Source organism: Chinchilla lanigera, unplaced genomic scaffold (assembly GCF_000276665.1).
Source record: "Chinchilla lanigera isolate Chin_1 unplaced genomic scaffold, ChiLan1.0 scaffold00041, whole genome shotgun sequence".
Lineage (NCBI taxonomy): Eukaryota > Metazoa > Chordata > Mammalia > Rodentia > Chinchillidae > Chinchilla > Chinchilla lanigera.
Genome location: NW_004955442.1, coordinates 12,348,104 through 12,370,569, shown reverse-complemented (window position 1 = coordinate 12,370,569; position 22,466 = coordinate 12,348,104). Strand labels below are relative to the sequence as shown.

Here is a 22,466-nt window from a genome sequence, read left to right as displayed (position 1 = left end):
GCTCCCACCGCGAGGCCGCCGGCAGCAGGAGGCGGCCGCTTGCTCCCTCGTCCCCCAGTGCGCGCGGAGCCCCCGAGCCATGGCCAGCCCCGCAGGCAGCCCCGAAGACCCGGGCAGGCTCCGAGGCAGGGATGGCCGGCCGCGGCGGGAGGAGGACGATGCCCCTCCGGAGCAGAAGAGGCTGAGGCTGGGGCTGGAGGGCGGCAGCGCGGAGACGCAGGACGGGCCGGACGCGCCGGGCGGCGAGGACAGCGGCGCCCCGGCAGGGGGCGAGGGCGGAGGTGTAAGTGCGCGGGGCGCGGGCGGCGCGGCCGGTGGGGTGGCTCGGCGCTCCCGCCGCCGCGGGGTGAAGTTGGGCAGCAACTCCTGGGGGTGTGCACTGTGGGCTCGGGGGGCCCCCCGGAGAAGCGGGTGCTCCGGCGTTGCTGGCGAGCACCTTTCTTATTTAGGTGCATTGACTTCCTGATTCTCCCACGACGTGGCTGGCCGGGGGACCCGCTGGACTCTGCGGCTGACCAGAGAGCGGGAGAGGTGTCCTGGGGGCCTCTAGCGAGTGAAGGGGATGAGGGGTGCCCTGAGCAGCCCTTACGCTGCACCCGACGCTGGCCGGGGCTGTTTGGGGTGCCCCTGTGGGACTTTGCTGACCGTGCCTACTTCTCACCGGGTGAGGGGCTTGCGTGAGGATCCCCTGGGCACCAGGCGTCCCCGGCCTACGGGCTGCAGCTGCTCACCAAGCCCCTGGCCTGCCTGCTTCTTCCTGCTCTTGCCCCCCTCTCTGTTTGGGCAGCAGGAGTGGAGAGGGGCAGGCGGCATCCATCTGAGAAACCGCTGTCCTCGCCCCGTCCTGCAAACAGGGACGGCCAGGCGAAGTTCCCTGCATCCCTGGGGCTGTGCTGCCGGGCTTGGGGCCCTGACCTCGAGCGTGAGCGCGTGTGTTTACTCATGTGGATGTGTGCGTCACTGGCCGTGTGTGGGATGGAGCCCCGCGGCCGGCCTGACCTCTAGGGATGCACTTTCTGAGTCCTGGCTCCGCTCTGCCAGTTATGACTTCTTCGACCTTAGGAGGGGTGCATTTGGAGGACGCCGAGGGCTGGCGGACAGCTGTGCTTAGCAAGGGCCGCCCCCTTGCTGGTTTAGAATGGATGATGGGGCTGACCTCTTTGTTCCTTCCAAATATTTTATTTGTGACCATTTGCTTGGTTGAGTTTGTCTTAAAAATTTGATTCGTGGCTAATGAGCCCCAGAAGGGAGAGGTCCCCTTCTTCCTGCACCGGCCTGCATCACAGCCCAGGTGCCCAGGCCCAGGGCTGCTCTCCAACGCTGCTCAGGGCCTTCCCGCAGTTACGCTGTCATCACCCCTGGCTGCGCCTGCAGTCGGCGCATGGGCACTTGGACCTGCGACCAGGTGAACCCTCGTGGCGATCCCAGTAGGAAGAGAACAACACTTAGAGGCGGTTTTCTGAGACACGTCGTGGAAAGGTTGAGAAGACAGTAGTGTCACGGTGTGCTGAGAGGAGCTGTCCCGGTCCCACTCATAGAGGTGTAGCAGTGTGACACCGTGAAACCTTTACTGTCGGGAGTCCCTTCTTCCTCCCTTCGCTTCCCCCCTTTGCACGGAACACTGGCAAACATCAGGACGCCAGAATAGAGTGTAATGCCCACTTTCAGTGGAGAGGGTTGGCGGGTAGGTCTGAGCCAGGCTGCTGGGGTTTACATGCTGGCTGTACCTCTCCTTAGCTGGGTGACATGGCACAGGTTGCTTAACCTCTCTGAGCCTTCGTGTCCTCACTGGCAAAATGGATATGTCAGCAGGCCCCATTTCATGGGGCTATGTGATTCCTGAGGTTGTTAAGTAGGGCTTGTCCATGGGAAGTATTTAGCATTGCTCTTGGCACATACTATGGGCCCAGTGAATGTGATTTAGAACCAAACTTTACTCCGTGACGGTTCTCTGGTGTGATGTTTGGTACTAGAGGGCCTTCAGCCAGCATCTCCACATTAAATGCTTCGTGGAGGTTGAGAGAATTATGTATATAGGATTAAATGTGTAAAAGGGAGAAATCTCACTGAATATTTGATCCACAAAAGGAAATGGGCACCCTGTGGTTGAAGGATTCTGCAGTCCTTGGACAGAGCCTGTCTTTGTTTCCTGAGCCTGAAGTCAGTCTTTTCTTTTTGGGCTGCTGGGGTCTCTGTGGTCCTGTGGACTCTCCCTTGATTTTCTTTTTTTTATTTATTTTATTTTATTTTATTTTTTTGGTTTTTCGGTTTTTCTCCGGTACCGGGAACCGAACTCACGACCTTGCGCTTGCCAGGCAGGCGCTTTTGCCGCTGAGCTAAATCCCCAGCCCCTCCCTTGATTTTCAAGTTGAAGATTTCCCAAAGCCCAGTGTCCCCCACAGCACCTGTCAGACGTCCTTTCTTGTTTCCATAGGGACGCTTTCTGTGGAGCCCAGCAGCAGTTTGGGGCTGGGGTGCGAGCAGCAGCGGCTTCTCTGGGGAGTAGCGCGCACCTTTGCGCTCAGGGACCGTGTGTGGATGGGTCAGGAAAGCAGAGCCTCCTCACAGGGTTTTGTCTGTGGAGACCGTCAGCTCAGTGAAAATGTCAAGACCACCTTTGTTGTAATAGCAGGTTGTTTGCACTTTTCTCTGCCACGCTGCATGGGCAGCAGTGGGCATCAGCACCCTGCCGTTGCCAGGCCCAGACATTTTTAAAGGATAAAATGTCCTTTCCCACCAGGCCCAGTGCTCTCATGCTTGGTGTTTAAGGGAGACTGCTTGTTCCTCTGACTGACTCCCAAGCTTTGCTCTCTTTTTTGGGGCAGGGGACTGCTTTCTTTGGGGGTTGCTGAGGGTGCTTTAGGAAGTAAACTGCAGCCCAAAAGCTCTAGTCTCACTGGAGGTCCAGGGGAAGGAGGGTTTACAGGTTCATTTTGCCTTCTCCTGCTGAAAAAACTTAGTCCTCTCGGAGCCTTCCCTGAGCCCTTTGCAGTGAAATTCCCAGGGCAGTTCCTGCCCTCAGCAATTCCTGGAGAGGAAGAAAAATCTCCCCTAGACAGTTGCTTCTCTATCTCAACTGTCTTCTCAGGCTTTCCCAAGACCAGGCATCCAGCAGAGAGCTCTGGGTGTTCTCTGGGCAGAACTGAGCACTCCAATTCCTGAACACATCTGCGTCCCCCAAATCCCTGATGGACTCGCTCGGCAAGACTGCCAGGGCTGGGAGGAGAGCGGGAGGGCTGTGGTCAGCGTGCAGCCCCCGGGGCGGTGCATCAGACCGCAGGGCTTCCGCTTCCTCCACCATGGTCTACACTGGGTTTCTCCGCCTTGGCACTGTTAGCATTTGGGGCCAGATCATCCCTTGTGGTGGTTGATGCAAGTGCTGGGGACTACCCTGAGCACTGTAAGATGTTTCTCAGCATCCCTGGTCTCTGCCCAGCTCTGACAACAAGGAACATTTCCAAGCCTTGCCAACTGTCTCCTGGGGTGTAGGGTAAAATGATCCTTGTGAAAATGTTTGAGAGTGTGAGTGTTGGGTTTGAGTCTCTGCTGTACCACGGAGGAGCCGTACGGCTTTGGGTACTTTGTACGACTGTTGTGGACCTCAGTTTTCTCAGCTATAAAATGCAGCCAGGGATGGTGGCACGTGCTTGTAATCCCACTACTCGGGAGGCTGAGGCAGGAGAATTGCCATGGATTTGGGGCCAGCCTGGGCTACATAATGAGTTCAAGGCTAGCCTGAACTGCATAGTGAAACCCTATTACAAAAAAACAAAACAACACAAAACAAAAACAAGAAGCAGATAATGAGATGCAGTATCAGAAGGTTATGTGAGGATGCATTGAAGTAGTAGGATGGGAAAATGATTGGCATAGTGCTTAACGATGGGAGATGCACAACATAAATGGTGGGTGCCTTTAACATTATTTGGGTACTTCAGACTCTGTCTTCCATTTCCTCATCCATTGGTGTAGTGCACAGGGGACTATAAACCTCTTGGGGAATCTGGGTACAATCTTGGCTCTTTGAATGAGACTCTTACTTCCTGGTTTTCCCCAACCTCCCTCTAGCTTCTTTGGGCCCAAAATTCCCAGGGGCAGGGGTGTGGGTGGGCAGAGCAGGTGGCTCTCAGAGTTCACTCCCATGCTGGAGACTTCCAGAGGCGACTTGCTGATAGAGCATAGGGACCAACGTCTGGGTTGCTGTATTCCCATTGGAGTGCAACTGGCCTCCACCAGCAGAAGTGCTCTGTGTTGAAATGTGGGTATTTCCCTGGCAACAATCTCTTGAGCTAACGTTAGCACTTGGCCATTTACTGAACATGGTGCATCTTTAATTTGCAGGGCCAGCTCCTGAGGGTGCAGTGCGTAACTGGGAACTGGTAGGGATCCCACCCGACTCCAGGGGCTGCAAGTGTGGCTTGGGCTGGACCAGGGTCCTTCTGAGAGGAGGGAGGCACAGCCTTTCAGCTGGAGTAGAGGTGTTCAGGTCCGTAGTGGTCATTTTGGAACCCCCTGGAGAGATGCACCTCCTTGTGCATGGAATGGCCCTTGGCTTTACGGACTTCAAGAATATTTAACCTCAGTGCTGGGAAAATGAAGCTGAACTTGTGCTTCTCAGCCAGAACAGTGTGGATTGTGGGCAAATGTCTTTCGAGTCCTTTTAACGTCAGTAAGGTGGTGGCATTCCTTTGTGACCTCTGGATGTGACGTGGAGCTCAGTAGGCAAGAAGGATAGTACTCTGCAGTTGGGGACGGGGCTTCCTGTAGGAGGGCTGGTGGTGTGGGTGCAGCGGGGCTGGGGTGGAGTTGGGTGAGGAATGTTGACGAGGTACATCCCGGAGCACTTAGGACCTGTTGGATCTGGGTGATGAGGAAGAGGCAGGGTCCAGAGTGACCTCTAGAGTGGCAAGAAGATTGAGAATTTGATTTTGGATTCATTAGTTAAGGCTACTCTGAGACCCATGGCCACAGCTGGCGGCATAGCCGGGCTTGGGATGAGATTCTGACTTGAGAGCCATCATGCGTAGGGCAGAGGGATGGTTGCCAGGGGAGAGAGTGGACTGTAGGAGAAGGGGCTTCTCCCTAAGCTGGGGCTCTCTTAATTACAAGAGAAGCAACCAGGACACTGAGAAGGGCCAGAATGTGCTGTGCAGAAGTGAGCCCATTGATCGAGTGGATCAGATCGGAGGTTGCTACTGCAATTTGTTTCCATCTTTCAATAGGAATTTTCATGATATATTTTCAGATGCAGTTCTGATATATCAGCAAAATCAATAATGCTTTGATAATTTTATAAAAGTGCAATTGAAGAGGAGATTCATGAGGTTTTGAGGAGCTATGAGGAAACCATGTTGGCAAAATACATGAGAACAGTTCCCATGTGTAGAAATAATACATGTTAACGTGTTTGACTTTTTGATTCCACGGATAGGTGAGATCATGCGGTGCTTATCTTCCTGTGCCTGCCTTCTTTCAGTTAATGCGATGCCCCCAGATTCAGCCATGCTGTCACAGATGACAGAATCTCCTTCTTGAAGGCTGAATAAGATTCCACTATTGGGTCCAGGACCTCCTCGGATAACTCAGATCCTTAGATGCTCCTCCAGTTCCTACTATAAAATGACATAGTGATCACAGAGAGCCTAGGAACATCTGTTCATATCATGCAGGTGATCTCTAGGTTACTCATGATCCCTAGTACAATGTGAATCGTATGGGAATAGTTTTTATTACTGTGTTGAAATAACCACATTTTATATCATTATTATTATTTTTTATTTATTGTTTTTCTTTTCCAGACAAGGTCTTCCTATGGAGTCCAGGCTGGCCCTGAATTCACTATATACTCCAAGTTGGCCTTGAATTCCTTATGATCCTCCTGCCTCAGCCTCCCAAGTGCTGGCATTATAGGTGTGAGCCACCATGCCTGGCCCTGTTATTATTTTTAATAACAATTTTTGCAGAGAGAACATATTTTAAGTATTTTAATTTATTATTTTTCAGTTGACACAAAAATTGCACACATGTAGGAGGAGCATGTATATTTCACACATGGAATAGCTGAATTGAGTTAATTAACATATGCATAAGCCCACATACTTCTGGTAAGGACACTTAAAATCTCTCAGTGATTTTCAAGTACATTGGATATTGTTATTCAGTATAGCCTCTCTGATATACAATGATAAATCTCTTGAAGTTATTTCTCCTGTCTAACTTAAATGTATCCTTTCCCTAACATCTCCCCAGCCACCACCTCTGGCTGCTGGTAACCACTGTCCCCTCGGCTTTTTTTTAATATTCTAATTTTTATGTTATTTTTTCCAATCAGATTTTATTGGCACATTTTAGATGTATGCAGTGATCACATCCATCATGGAGAATTTGTACCGGTACATGATATAACTTGATTCTTTTTTCTCATTCCCCTCCTCTCCCTTCAACCTCTCCTCCCCTCCCGATTTACATAAGCTTTGTTTCCATGTTTTCCTTCTTGGCTCATTTTCTTTCACTTTCCCTTCTTTCCTTTCCCCCTCCCCTCTCTTTTGTTCCCCTCATTTAAACATTTCCTTCCTATTTCACAATACCTATTATGCATTTTGGTCCTTATTTACACTTTCAGTTCTCACACCAGAGAAACAATGTGGCATTTACACAGGTGTGTCCCATATATTTCACTTAAGAGTACGGTCTCAAGGTGCGTTCATTTTCCTAGAAATGTCTTGATCATATCCTTCTTTATAGCACAGTAGTACCCCATTGTATAAAAAAAACACGTCTTCTTTATCCCCTCACCAGTTGACGGGCATTTGGGTTGTTTCCAAGATTTAGCTATGACAAACTGTGCTGCTATGCATGTGGTTGTGCACATATCACCATGGTAGGATGCTTTTCGTTTAGGAAGCCACCCAGGAGGGGAATGGCTGGTCGAATGGAACCTCTAATTCTCTGCTTTTCTAGGTTTGACTTTTTGATTCCATGGATAGGTGAGATCATGCGGTGCTTATCTTGCTGTGCCTGCCTTCTTTCAGTTAATGCGATGCCCCCAGATTCAGCCATGCTGTCACAGGTGACAGAATCTCCTTCTTGAAGGCTGAATAAGATTCCACTATTGGGCCCAGGACCTCCTCAGATAACTCAGATCCTTAGATGCTCCCCCAGTTCCTGCTATAAAATGACATAGTGATCACAGAGAGCCTATGAACATCTGCTCATATCATGCAGGTGATCTCTAGGTTCCTCATGATCCCTAGTACAATGCGAATGGTATGGGAATAGTTTTTATTACTGTGTTGTTTAGGAAATAATGGCAAGAAAAATGTCCACTTCTGTTTAGTGTAGATGTGATTTTTTAAAAAATAATTTTGACTTGTGGTTGGTTGAATCTGTGGATGTGGAGGCCACATGGAGAGCTGACTGTTTCTAGCCTGTATGTTGCTCAAATTTTAATGGAGGCCAACGGGGTGGGTAAAGATCCACCCTTTCTCTGTGTGCTCCATCACCCGCCTGGGGGATGCGCAGTGGTCTTGTAGACCTAATATGTGCTGCTGCAAAGCCCCACCCTCCCGCGGTGCTCAGCTTCACTCCACCGTGCTCATGGGCAGAGAACCTCACCGTGGCAGAGAGCCCTGCCCTTCTGTTGATGGGCATTTGTTTCTTAGTGTAAGGGGGCAGATGATGGCACCACTGGGCGATGCTCATTCTGGTTACTTGGGGACATTGTCTGTCTCATGGCTTCTCTAAATATTTGAGCTGCAAGCGTGGGTCAGGTGCTAGTCTATGGCACTTGTCGACACCTGTTGTCCCAGAGATCACTTTCCAGCGGAGGAGACCAACTGCAGCCTGTAGGCCAGAGTGGGCCCCACTTTATATAAATAAAGTTTTATTGAAATTTGGCCACACACATTTGCACCTACCATATCAGCTATGGCTCCTTCGGCCTGTAAAACTGCAAGTATTAACTACCTGGCCCTTTGCAGGGGATATATCAGCTGCTCCCTGCACACTGGGAGTGTCAGCTTCTGAGTCTTTGCACCTCTAGTGTCCCACGCAAGTGTGTGTGCAGCCTCCCTGGAAATGTCTGCCGCTCTGGGAAGGGTCTCAGCAGTCATTCTCAGCTTGGCAGGAGCTTAGTGCTGGGGACAGAATCAGGGTTTCTGCGGAGGCACCTGGCCAGCACCTGAGTTTTGTGTGGGGGAAACGAAGGAAGGAAGGGTGACTCGCTGCTGCTTCCTAAGGCTTCTTGAGGATAGGTCTCACAGCTGCCAGAATCCAGGGAGACCACCCCCTGGGTCTGTGGCTCTGAGGGACAGCACCTCCAGATCACCAGGAAGGGAGAGGAAAGGAAGAAGATTTATGCAAGCACAAGAACTGGGGTTATTGAAATTAACATTTCCCCCAAAGTTTTAGAATGTCTGGGCATGCATATTTAAACGTCTGCCTCAAAAGCTCTTGCTAGTAACCAGATGGTGCGTTTAATTTTCTTTTCTTGTTCTCTGAGCAGCACGTCGCTTCCTGCCCATCCCTTGTTGCAGGCAACCGTGCATGGAGGTAACAGCGCCTCTAACCTCAGCAGGATCTCTCAGGATGCGAGAGTTTTGTTCTCAGGGCTGCTCTGGGGACCAGGTCCCCTACTGCTCAGCCTCATGGGTGGTCGCAGGTCCCCTCAAACCCTGCCCGCCCCATGGCTCCTATCTGTGCTTCTCCAAGCACTCTAAGCTCTGTGTGACCCTCAGAGCTCACAATGGGAGTGAGGTCTGGGAGCCCTGGCAAGAGCCTGTGTGGAGGGGGCTCCAAAGGGCTGATGGGCAGGAAAATAGGAGGACAGGGAAGAGCTGTGGAGCAGGGCAAGGGCCTCAGGGCAGAAAAGAGGAAGCGTGGCTTGCAGACAACACGGACACAAGGTCAGCAGACCCCTTTGATGTGCTTCAGGTGTGGAGAGTGTTCTGAATGTCTGCTTTCCCTCTCCTTGTGTGGCGAAGGTCTTAGAAACAGGTTCGTTCACAGGGGCATGGTGTGGTGTCCTGGTTGGTGGTCTTTGGGAAACGCAGGGTATGCTTGGCTTCCTTGGCTCTGTCCTTGTCCTTTCTGCCACCCCCGCTGTGCACTGACCGGTCTGGCCTCCCTTCTGCAGGGCCCTAGTCAGGGCTGATTCTGGCTGTTCTCTGTGTGAGGAAGACTTAGCGGCTTGGCGACCTGGTGGCCTGAGTTGCAAGGTGCAGTGCTGGAGGGAAAGCTGCTGCCCTGGTCCTTCCTTCCTTTGCTCTTCCTTTTGCCCTGTATCATCCCGTCATCCTGCTGGAGGGCCAAGCCTCTGCCTTCTGCCTTCCCTGCCCTGGATTTGGGATCGGGCCACACGAGAGTCTGTGTGGTCCAAGAATAATGTTTAGTATTTGTTTTGCTTATTAAAAACAAATTAGCAAAAGAACCTCTAAAACAAAACAAAAACCAAATTACCATTCCCTCACTTATTAGCAATACACTATATATTAGGCGAGGAGCAAAGCTGCCCATGTGCTGCTTCCCTTGGTTTTGCTTCTCAGAGGTGGTGGCGCAGGAGGAGGTGGGGGCAGCTTTGCACCCCTCTCTCTGAGCACTAGCACACAGATTTGCAAATGAGTAGTTTAGTATTACTCTTTCTTAAGGTAATAAGTATGGGATACAGTTGCATGTATAATTTGGAGAAGCCTTTCCACTCGGTGAGGTCCACTGGACACGTCTCACAGGGGAACCGGGCCCTGCCGTGTCTTCTTACAGAGGTTATACTTAGAGGTGGACACGCTGTCCTTTCTCTGTTTCCACCCCAGGAGGCCTTTGGCTGGCTGCTGCCTTTCCCCTCTTGCAGTGATGTGGTGAATATCCTTGCTTTTGCTACAGGTGCTCTGTGCCTGCATTCTTAGGAGCTGCTCCTAAGGGAGGCTGTCCAGGTGAGAGGGTGACCTGCGCTCATGCTAAATGTCACCCGGCCCCCCCAGGTTCCCAAAGATCAGCATGGCACCATGCTCCTCTGCAGCCTAAAGGCGCTGATCTTTCTTCCAGTGAGGGCAGTCGGTACCCTGGTGTCATCTGGGCCCAGCCATCTGTACCAGCCTCTGCAGGCAGGTCCTTGGTCCGTGGGGAGCAGGTCCTTGGTCCGTGGTCCCTTCCCAAACACCCCGGTGATATTGCTGCAAAGCCCAAGGCTTGTGCTTGCCTCCTTTGGGCCTCAGAGGGAATAATATAATCATGAAGTCGGCCTCAAGGGCTGTCTGGGAGTTTGATGACGTCACTTGCAGCTAGTTGCACAGTTGCCTGGCTCCTGCACACTTGGGAGGTGCTGGGCAGGGCTGTGGTGACATCTGAAGTGCTGCCCTGTAGCTTCACAAGGGATGAGTCTTAGGTTCTGAGTCCAGTGCCGTCCTTTAGTATCTGGTGGGTTTGCAGGGTGATGAGATGGCAGGGACAGACACTGGGGCAAAGGCAGAGGGCATGGAGGAAGGAAATGGGCTCCCAATCAGCCCCCAACCGTGGGCTGTTTGATGAGCCTGGACCCTGAGATTCCTGCCTGGCCAGCCTGCTAGGGTCCACAGGGCTCAGCTCCACTGTGCAAGTTGGAGCTGAGAGGTTGGGCTGGGAGTACACTGGTCGGCACCCTGCCTCATCAGGAGCCTCCAACCCCAGTGGGATCTGGACACCAAGTGAGCCCTGGTGGCGAGCACTCAGCTTGTCCTGAGCCCGGGGACTGAGGACAGGGAATGCAGAAAGATGGACACCCTCCCCACAGCCCCTGCTTCCTGGGCAGGAGTCTCCAGGGCATGTGGGCTTGTGGGTGTGCACACATTGATGTCAGTGTGTGTGCACACAAGTGTGACTTTCCCTGTGAATTCCCATACCTGTGGTTGTGTCTGTCCAGGACTAGAGTTTCTAGATAAAGGGCTGGAGGGTACAGCTAAACTGTGCTTCTGATTTATAACTTTCTTCTGGTGTAAGCATATCCTGTGCACCATTTGGGACACGCCCTGATTAATTGTTTATCTGAAATTCAAATTTACCTGGCATCCTGTCTTTTTACTTTCTGTGTCTGGCAAGCCTCTGTGGGCTTATCAGTGTGCATTCATGGGGCACCAGGGAGAGGCCTCCGGACTGCTTCAGGGGCCCCCGAGGCTGTGGGTGGGGTGGTCCAGCTCTGCTCAGCACTGGCTTCCTTTCTGTGGGGCTGGCTTCTGGCCCGTCTCCCCACACACTCAGGGTGGGAGCTGTCCCATCGCTGCATTGGAGCTCGGCTGATCAGCCAGCTGAGACACAGCAGGCAGATGGCCGCCTAGCATCCCCAGCTCCTTCTGCGCGGGCCTGTGGAAGGAGCTAAAGCCCTCCTCCTGCCTCTGCTTCCAGAAAACCCAGGCACCACACTGCCACGTTGCCACATTAGACTCTCCTTTCCTAGTGATTAAACTCCCCTGCCCTCCAAAGTCAAAGACACAAAACCTTCCTTTGCACTGAAACCTGTCCACTTGAGTGCAGTGATTGTCTGCAGCCACCCGTGCGCCCAACACGGCAGGCCACAGGAAGAGCTGCTCGGTTCCTGTCTGGAAAGCTCCTGGGAGAAAGCGGCATAGCTGTGGAAGAAAACTATTTTTCCTCTTCTCAGGTTCTTTTTCCCCCAACCCCTTCATTTTTTTCGGTATTGGGGATTGAACCCAAGATCTTTACACTGAACTATACCCCCAATCTTTTTATTTTTTATTTTGAGAGAGATTTTTTTTATCTTTTATTTTTTATTTTGAGAGAGGGTCTTGCTAAATCACGAAGTTGCCCAGGCTAGGCTTGAATTTGCAGTCCTTCTGCCTTAGCCTGTCAGTGTGCTGGGACTACAGGTGTGCATGATGCCTGACTTTGTGTCATTCTTCACACTTGACTGTGACTTAAGCCTGATGCTAGGTCCGGCTGGCTTGGGGGCTGTCAAGAGGATGTGGGGCTTGGCCTCTGAGGCTGTGGCTGCCTTTCCTTGGCTACCACCAAGGAGCCTCATCTGGTGTGTTTTGTTCACTGCTGCTTGTCACCGACTCAGCTCATCACGGATGGGGTCTCAGTTGCTTTGCAAACTCCTCTCTGAGGTAAGCACTGCCACTCTACGTTTTCCAGGCTTTTTAGGTGGCTGCACTTACTATTCTCTCTCCTACCACACAGCCTTTGCATATCCTGCTCTTCCTGCCCGGAAATCTTTTCCCTCTCCCCATTGCTTCACTTGGTAAATCTTTTCTGCCAATGGAGTCACCACATCCTCAGGGATGCCTGGGACACTGACCATCACAGCAACCCCAGGGACGTGTTGTAACACCGTGCTCCTCTCTGTTATGAGTGTTTGCCCGGGTACGGCTGCCTGTGTCTTTGGGCATGACTCTTTGATGAGTGTCTGCCCCCTTCTAGACTGGGATCACCGTGAGGACAGGAGCCATAGTTGCTCTTGATTCTCATTATGTCTCTGGTGTTGGGCATATGCTCAGATAGAAGCTGATTAATAGTTGAAGGCATTTTACAGACAAGTCTGAGACTCAGGAAAACCATACAACTTTCCCCAGTATTATTCAGTGACTCAGAGGGGGGGCTAGATTGAAAGCTACCTGGTTGTCTTTGGTGCACATTCGTGCACTTCCCTGTGGTAGCTCTCCAACAGTAGGTGTGACTGACAGCTTGGAGAATATGTGTAACTGTAATCCCAGGGGTTAACCCGGAAGATGGTGTCAGGAACATGCCCATGGGCCTTCTTGTGTTGTATTGATACCCTTTTCTGATTTGCCCTTAGCAAAGGCCTTACCAATATTAAAAGCACAATTGTTAATGTGGAAGGATGATTATTTGCAATAAAGAAGGACTCTATTATGTTGGACTTGTGGTCTACCATGCCTCCCTGCTCATCTTCAGAGTTATGCAATATCTTCACGTCCTCTCTTGATAGTTGTACAGTTCATTTTCTGTCTTCAGGAGTGCTTAGGGTTTTCTCCTATGCCTGGGGCCTGCTCCCCATATCCAGTCCTCACCCAGCTTATCTTGAATTCTGTCACGGCTGTGCCTACCTTTAATTAAGGCTGGGTTTAAAGAAAGCCTTGGGGAAGAGTTTGTGTGATGAACGTTGAGGAGACTGGACCCTGGAGGCGGGTCAGTTCAAAGCCCAGAAGGTGGGCTGGCTTGGAGGGCTGGGGAGCTGTCAGGCTGAAGGCCCAACCTGGTGGAGCAGGCTGACTGAATGTGCCACAGCGATCTGGAAGCCTTAGTGAGTGCCTCTGCCCCCCTGAATGGGGAGATTGCATGAGCGAGCCAGGTTTGCTGGAGGAACTCAAGATACTTTTGGTGGGACTTGCCAGCAAGGCCACTGCATGACACAGCCAGTTCATTGATTGCCACTCAGCTGAAGTCATCCACAACTGTCATCATCATCTGTGTTAATCACCAGTGCGTGTTTCTGTGTTCTGGTCAGTACAGAAGTGCTTGGAGAGCCGTGGCTGAGGTGGGGCGTGGCCCTGAGTGATGCGCATTATGTGGGACAGCGCCCTTGCCACCTGCCCATGGGTGGAAACACCCTGTAGTGTTTTCCCTGATCTTTGGATGATCCAATAAAATGCCAGCAGTGCTGCTCATGTCCACCCCCTGCTCATCCAGCACCGTCTGTGTTCCACCTGCTGTGCTTTTGTGCATTTGGGAAACTGTTCTTCTCAGCTTTGCTGTTTACCTCGATTGTCAGTGTATCATTTAGGGTCCACTGGATTTAATATAAAAATATGATATAGAAAAGATTTATAAGATAGGCTTACAGTGGCCATTGATAGAGTCACTCAGGAAGAATGAAAAGGGCCATGTGTGTGTGCTGGAGATCTGAAGGAGCGAGTCAAAAGTTGAAGGTCGGAGCTCATTGCAGAGTCCTGTGAGAGTCTGTATCAGGAGACGAAAGAGTCTGCTCTGGAGAGCTGAACAGTCTGTCCTGGAAGCCTGGATACAGACATCCAAAGGTAATGGTGAAGACTGGAGCTCCTCTGAGGAAGCAGAAGTAAGACTTCCTTCCACTTTCCCTTTTTATTCTATCTAAGCTGCCGGCCTATTGGTTGGTGCCATCTACATCCAGGGTGGGCCTTCCGTCTTCAGTAAATCCATTCAGCCACACCCAGAAATGGGCTAAACCAATTGCCTAGGTGTTTCTTATTCAAGTTGATACCACAATTAGCTATCACAGTCAGCTTGCCTGGATGGAGAGAGCCCTGGGAGAGGTGATTGGATTGTGAGGGCGCTAACCTCATCAGTGGGTTAACCCCTTGACCAGTCCATAGCTGAATGGGCTATGAGGAGGTGGGGCTTTGTTGGAGGAAGTGAGTCATAGGGGTGTGACCTTGGGTACTGTGTCTGGCCTCTAGCCCCTTCCTCTCGGATTCTTTCCAACCTGCTCTGTTTCCTGGCTGCCATGAAGTAAGCACCTTTCTTCTCATTCCACCTGCCTTCCTTGATATTTCTGCCTTGGAGCCAGTCACCCAGGGACTGAACCTTCTGAAACCACAAGCCAAAATAAACCTCTCCTGTGAGTTGTATGTCAGGTATTTGTTTTAGCAACAGGAAAGCTGATTATTCCAGCTCCTTGTTTGTCTTGTCCTCTCCTCTCCCAGAGATGGACACACACGGTTCCCTACCTTGGATAGTTTAAGCCCACTGAGTAGTGAGGGAAGCCATTGTGTGTTTCATCTTCTATGGTTTTCTCCTGTGGAGCAGGGTGCATGGGTCAATGGAAACTGAAGAGCCCTGTGCCACTACTCCCACCCCCTCTTTACTGGGCTGCATTTGACCTTGAGTTCTTGTGTTCTGCCTGCAGTCAGGGGGTGAGAAGATCTCAACATTCCATGATACTGATTTCACTTGGACCCAGTGTCCAAGCCTTGTGGTCCATCATGGCTTTCTTTGAATGTTCTTTGCTCTGGTTCCATAATCAAAGAGCACTTTGCTTCCCATCTGGCTGCAGCTCCTTGGCATCAGCTCTGCATGTCAGGAAAAGGTGCATCCTGTGGAGTGAGTCTTCCCAGGAGCTGGGTCATGTGAAGTGCTTAGTAAAGGCACCAGTTTTTATCAAGTAAAGACACTCTGGATTTGCTCCCAGAGGAGTGGGTGCTCAGGGGCTCTTCTTGGTATTCTTGCATGCTCTTCTGGGCATCTCCTTGGGCTTTTTATGAGGGAGATTGGCATCTGAATCAGTGGATTAAGTGCAGCAGATGGTTGCCCAATTTTGAAGCCTCACCCCACCCCCTAGGGCCTGAGTCTACCCAAAAGGTGGATGAGAGGACCTGCTGTCTCTCCCGGACTATATTTGAGCTGGGAAATTTGTTGTCTCCTGCCTTCAGACTCAGGCTGGAACAATGTCATTGGCTCTCCTGGTGTCTAACTTGCCCACTGCAGACCTGGGGCTGTCTCAGTGTGTATGGCCATCTGGTCCTACTCCTTGCACTAAAGTGGTCTCTGTCATTCTCATCACTGTCTCTCAGAATCTATCTCTCTGTATTTGTATCTCTGTCTCACACAGGGTCTATCTAACCTCTTTTTATCTTTGTCTCTATTTGTTTGTCTCTGTTTATCTTTATCTCTTTGCCTTTGTATCTCTGTATCTTTGTGTCTCTGTCTCTATCTCTCTCTTTCTCTTTCTCTATTTCTGCCTCTGTGTTTATCTTTCTGTCTTTCTGCCTCTGTATCTGTGTCTGTATCTCTGTCTCTTTGTCTCTCTGATTATATCTCTATCCTTCCATCTCTCTAGTTCTTTCTCTGTCTCCCTCTGTGACACTGTCACTAAGACCCAGCTGACGTTAGTGAGAGGACAACCCAAGGAAAGGCACAAAGATAGAAGAGTTCAGGGAAGTTTCAGGGACATGAGGTCCTGGTGAGGACTGTGGGTTTTTCTCTGGAGAAACTGGGGAATCTGTGGGATGGGAAAAGTCAGAGATGTGGATAGTATTTCCAGGAAACACCAGGATTCTGTGACAGGGATGATTGCTGCTTCATTTAACTCTACAGGTTTGTCACAAGGGTGTGCTGAGGACAAGGGCTGGAGGTGAGGCCACCTGGAGGGTGGAATCTGCGTTCTGCCCATAGGACAAAGGGTCCTTTGAAGGATTTGAACCAACCACCTGTGGGGTGGGAGCCTGGGGTGTGAGGACTGTTTGGGATTCTGCTGTTTTACCCAGAAAGGTGGGAGGGACCATCAGTGGGACCACATAGACCCACTGTATGCTGCGCAGGAGAGGAAAGTGGTGGTGATAAGGATGGGCCTCAGGGACAGCTGCATTCAGCAGCTGGTGATGGACCAGCAAGATTTGGGAACAGGGAGAAGAGAGACAGGCAAGAGTTTGAGGGCCCAGCAGGCACAGTGGCAAGGCTTCTTGGTGCACGTGTGATGCAGAACCCTTGAGAGTTGAGCGGCGGCTGACAGTTCCAAGTCATGGGAGGTGAAGTAGCAGGGGCCAGAGTGAAGGAAGTCTAGATGGGCTCCACTGGGAGAGGTGAAGGGAAGCAGAAGAGGAGGTTCCAGATAAAGAGACTTGGGATACTGTGGCATGCATGGGTCAGTCACCCTATGGTTCCAAGTGTTCAAGGCTGGTCCCCTGGATGGCATGGTGAAGAGGTGGTGGAACCTTTAGGAGGTGGAACACAGTGAGAGGCCCTGAGGTCACTAGGGCTGAACCCTTGAAGGGATTGTGGGTCCCTGGTCTTTTGTCTTTCTCTGCTCCCTGGTCATGATGTGATCTGTTTGTTCTGCCGTGTGCTCCTCCTGTAATATGCCACTTTTGCCAGTGGCCCAGAGCAATGGGGCTGCCTAATCTTGGGCTGGAATGTCCAGAGCCATGAGCCAAAGCAAACCTTTTATAAGTTAACTGCCTCAGGCATTTTGTTATAGTGCTGTGAAGCTGAGGAACACTAGGTGTGAGGTGGAGGTAGCTGAGGAATTTCAGTTCTGTCTTTGCACAATAGAGAAAGCCCGAGGATGGATTTTGGGGACCTTAAGTTGTGGAGGAGGTTTAAAGGTGGTCATCGTGGGAAGCATTGGGGCTTTCCCAGTGGCTGTTCACAATACAGCTAAGCAGAAGTGAAGGCTGCATGGGAGATTATTTAGTGGAACTTCTGGGCCCACATGTGATGCATAGCGGCCTTCAGGCATCGAGGCACAGGTCAGTGATGGATCGGGGAAGGTGTGGAGACAGTGTGTGCAGGGCTGAGGTGGGAGGTAGAGCAGAGATGGGGTGGGTTATAGGAGGAGGAGACACAGGTCCAGGATGATCAGGAGGGTAAAGCAGGAGGGGGACACGTGGTGGCAAAGAGCAGGTGGGAGGGAGGAGGTGAAGGCAGAGGGTGTAGCTGGAGGGGATTTTAGATCTCAAGATCAGACAGCTTTGCAGTGACAATGAAGATCAAAGATAAGTGTCAGGACCAAGTGACACAGGGCATGGTGTGCAGGCCCGTGTGTGAGGCCGGGGTGCTGGGAGGCTCTCAGTGAGTGTCTGCTCCCTGTGGAGAGGATGCCTGAGGGGACTTGATGCTCTATTCTTGGGGCCTTTGCTGCTGCCAGTTTAGAGCAGGGGCCTCACATGGGGTTGCTTGGACTACAGTGATTCTGTCTAGAATGTTCATGGGTCAAGATGAAATGAGAAAATGGAGAGAGTGCCACGGGAATGTGCACCTCGATGAAAGAGCACCCACTGTCCTCTTTGGGGGAGTTCCTCTTTATTCTGAAAGCCTGGGTAGCCTATTAGAAGATTTCTTTGTATTTGCAGATTTTTAAAACTGTGTGGAGTGCTGTAGGGTAGAAACTTCCTTTTTTATTATTACCATTAGCACATATTAATTGTGTAAAATATTGGGTTTCACTGTGACATTTCCACACATGCAGACAGTGTGTGTTGATCATATTAGAGATTGCTAATTCTCCTGTCAGTTCTCCCTTTATTGGCACCGGGAAGGTCACGCCCCTTCCCACATGTCAGTGGTAGTGGTAGTGTGACCACTACTGCCCAGTAAGGTGGGGGGAGCTGCAGCATGTGGCTATGGGTGGGAGCATCTCATATCCAGAGCTTGGGCCACAGTACTCTTGGCCCTGTGCTTGATGGTGCAGAGGATGAACCTGTGTAAACCTGAACTCCTACATCCCAGAGGCAGTTTGATGTGAAAACAGAGCTCCTCCACCTCCCTGTGGCTTGGGTTGCAGTGCATGTGTAGCCCAGTGAGAAAAACTTTCAGTGACTTTATCACTGAGATGGAGGGCTTGGTTGTTGTTGCAGCAGCACCTAATCTATACTGACTGATCGTGGTGGGATTTCTGTGTGTGCACACATGCATGTATATGTATGAATGTGAACTTTGTAGTATAAAGAATCTCTTCCTACAGAAAGAAATGGCAGCCTTTTATTGGCTCCATTTTTTAAACTCTCTTCTTTTTCATTGGTATGTTTGTGATGCATAATAATTACATTCATCTTGGGGAACTGATATCTATCTATCTATCTATCTATCTATCTATCTATCTATCTATCACATCTTAGTCATTTTTACTTCCCTTTCCCTTCCTTGTTCTCCCCTTTGCTCATCCCTAGATCCCCTTCTCATTTTTACAAAATCTACCTTCCCATTTACTGTTATCTCTCTTTTATTTTGCTCTTAAAATTATTTACATGTTTGGCTTTTCATAAAAGAGGGACGATTCTATATTTCACCTTCTGTGATTTATCATACTCAGCAATATAGTCTCAAGATGCATCCTTTTTCCTGCAAATGACAGGTCTGTCTTCCTTTATGGCTCAGTGGTACTCCACTGTATATTATTTATCCATTCATCTGTGGATGGGCATATAATGGTTCCACATTTTAAAAAATACATTTTTACTGGTTTATGAAATAGAAGAGTCTGGAAATCAGCAGCTTAGAGAACCACAAAGGCAGGTGGTTATGCCAGTCCCCTGTGCCCCACACAGAGCTGAGCTGAGACTCACAGCCTTTCAGTTTTCCTAATTCCATATCCTTTGTGCTCATGAAGGGATGCTGAATGTTGTGTCGTAAACAGTGTAGCCACACAGTGCGCAGCCTCTGTCTGGGGATAGAACCCTTCTTGCTTCAGAATGAGCTTCATGCCTCTGAGGTTTCCTGACCCTTAGGTACATTCTGTGCTAATTACAGTAAAACACAGCCAGGACGTTTGCCTTGTCGTCCCCCAAATTAAACATCTTAATCATGCAAACATGCAGAATTGGATTTAGGGTGACTGATTCCCAACTGTCAGTAAGGATGTAATTAGATTATATTTTTCTCCAGTTCAACTAAAAGAAAATTGGCAATAAAGTGCTGATCAATATGTGCAGCTCCGGAGGTAGGGCCTGCTTTGAGATGCCGAAGTGTTTGTTTTTAAAATCTATATTCTTGAATAAAGAAAAAAAAATCCATCTTTCTTTCCTAGAGGGGGAAGACTGAGAGCTGGGCTCAGCAGCAGCTTGGCCGTCAGAGGCTGAGCTAAACAAATAGCTGCCTCCTTGGAACGCAGGGTGTGTTTCTGCTCTGCAGGGCACCCTGTTCTTATGGCGAAGCTTGCTCTCCATCTCGGTCATGTGTGTGTCTCCAGGCGTGTGTTTCCGTGGGTGGATGTCTGCGTGTGTTTGCACAGTATGCACCTGTGGGGGTGTGCACAAAATTCCCCTGCGAACCTCAGCTTTGCAGAGATCTGGGGGCCTTGAGCCCAGCCATTTTAAGAAAAATCACTTGAAAATGAGACAGAAAAAAAAAATGAAACCAAATCCTAGCTCTAAAGGATTATGAGCAGCTCTGGATCTGTGTTTTGGATTTTACCCACTTCCAAGTGACATTTCTGTTTCCTATAAAGTGATTAGTGCTGCAAGGGTTAAAGGTGGTCACAAGCACAGGAGAGCAGACATGTCCCAGCTCCTCAGCCATGGCGCTGTTGACATTTGGGTGGGTTATTTCTCTGTTGTGGGGGCTGCTTTGTGCATTATAGGAGCTCAGCAGCGCCTCTGAGCCATGCACTGGAGGCCAGTAACACACTTCCCCTAAGTTATGACAATTGAGAATGTCTCCATATATCACCAAATGTCTCTGGGAGCAAAGTTGCCCTCATTTGATCTTCTCCTGGTGTCATCCTGCTTCAGTAAGACTCAGAATCCAGGGAAGCAACTGGGAGCTGTGGTAGTCAGGGAGAGGTGGGGCTCTGCTTCTTGAACTGGCTGTTGGTTGTTCCGGTGTGTGCCGCTTATTAGAAGGTCGGGGTCCTTGTCTCTTAGGGGTGTGCGTTCCTGTAGATGAGTTCTAGTTCGGTGAAGCACTCAGAAGGACCCATCATGCGAGGGGTGGTTTGTGGGGTGATTGGCTTGAACTGCTCTCCAGCCCTGTGAGGGCTGCCCTGTGAGCCTTTTGGAGTTCGAGGGCCAGTGTGGGTGTGTGCCATGTGCACACGGAAGGGGAACAGGAGGCCCCACAAAAGCACTGTGTTTTCTGCCTGGAGTCTGTTGAAGTCTTGGGCATGACTCATTCTCTAGTCAAGTCCACATAGTATTTGTGTGACAAGGGCCATACCCAGGTTAGAGTTGAGGTGGAGAAATCATAGTGGAGTGGAAAAATTTGGTCACAGTTTCTGAGCAGTTCCCACCATTCTGGAATCCTGACTTCATTTCCGCAGTTCACAATTGCCATCTGCCTCCTGTTTATTCTACAAACTTGCCTGGAACCACTGTGTACCTGACTTGCTGGATGGGTGGAGAGAAGGGTAACTGAGGCATGGGCTGGATCAGAGACCCTAACCCACATGAGGGAGGAGCCTAAGGTCTGCCCGGAATGTACCTTGAGAGACCCCATCCTGCAGCCCACTTTGAGAATGAAGAACACTGTTTCCTTCATTTCATCCATGAAAATGCACTGTGGTCTATACATACAAGTGCAATTTATGTCAATGAATTCTGACTCTGCAGTATAACTGGGCCTGTGTTCTCAGTCTTTCTCTTTTTCCTTAAGAGTGAGATTTGTTTTTCAGTGAAACATTTCCAGAGTATGTTGAACTGGAAATTTACTTAGAAACAATAAAAAGTACATGAAAGCCTGGTCTTATGCAGGAGTTAGGTTCTAAAGTGAGTGGGCAAAGCACAGAGATCCAGGCCAGTTCAGACCATACTTTCACCATGTGCAGGTCTGGCAGTCAGTTTCCACGGCTCCCCAGGGCCAGCCCTCACTCTATGGGCTGGGGGACAGGGTGGTTTCTCCGAGGGAGCCATTGATGAAGTAGATGTGGGGCCATGCATCTTAGGTGCCGCTCTGGGCTGGAGGGCCGTATTTCTCTCTTACTTTCCCTCTTTCTGTTCCTGCCAAGTACTCTTAGTTCATTTCCCGTAGATTAGGAGAACCCAGGGCTGGTCTATACCTGGCCATGCAATTGCTGGATCATCTGGCAGCTCTGTGTTTAATCATTTGAAGAGCTGCTCACTCATTTCCCATGGTGGCTGCCCCGTTTCACCTTCCTGCCAGTGGTGTATGAGGCCTCCAGTCTTTCCACATCTTCATGAGTACTGCTTGTTTTGTCTTTTTGATTTTAGCTGTCCTCGTGGTGCGGAGTGGTCTGTGGTTGTGGTTTTTGTTTTGCTGATGATGAACTCTCTTGAGCATCTTTTCATGAACTTATTGGCCACTTGTGTACCTTCCTTGGAGACATGTCTCTTCAAAGTAAGATGTACATCCACTCAAAAACGTGTGCATGAATGGTTATAATATCATCACTCCTAGGAGTTTGAATACCCACTCACAGGTGAAGAGGTAAGCAAAATGTGGTCTGTCCTCACATGGAGTATTATTTGATCATCAAGGTAGGGGCACACTCTTAATTCTAGTATGTGGCTGGGCCCTGAGAACAAGTTCAGGGAAAACAGCCAAAGGTCACTTACTCTATGACTTTATTCCTATCAGAGGGGGGCCTGGGAGAAGGAAACCAAGAGATGGAGAAGAGGTGAGTAGTTGCTTAGGGCCGGAGGCGGGTGGAGGGTGGGGTGAAGCTAAAGCATGTGGGCTTCTCATTGAGGTGGGGAAAGTGTTTTAAAATCGTGGGGATCTTTGCACATATCTGTAACTGTTTTAAAAACTGTTGAAATGTAAGCAAAACAAAACCAAACCCAAAATAGTAGGTAGCATGAACCTGCTATAGAGAGGAGGAGCTGAGATTTTAGAGGAGTTTAAGGAACTTGTTCAAACCTGACTCCTGCCTAACTTTGTGCCCTTTGACCCAGCTCCCATCCCTGTCTTCTCTTCCACCCTGTGCCATGGTGACCAGGCTCTGTTCCACTCTCTTTTCTCCCAGCTCTGCTTTGTTGGAGTCTACATATTATGGAGATCATATAGTACTTTGTCTTTCTGTGCCTGTCTTATTTTACTTAATGTCCCCCAGCCTCATCCATGCTGTTGCAAATGACAGGGTTGCCTTCTTTTTG

General features: G+C 50.0%; 1 protein-coding gene across 1 annotated transcript in view; it reads left to right on the top strand.

The window, feature by feature from the left end:
- LOC102006831 overlaps window positions 1-22,466 on the top strand; it is a 260,039-nt gene that overhangs the window by 922 nt on the left and 236,651 nt on the right. Inside the window, exon 3 of the mRNA XM_005391851.1 lies at window positions 15-283. Within this exon, the coding sequence (XP_005391908.1) occupies window positions 15-283 (269 nt within the window). The remainder of the gene's footprint in view (window positions 1-14; window positions 284-22,466) is intronic.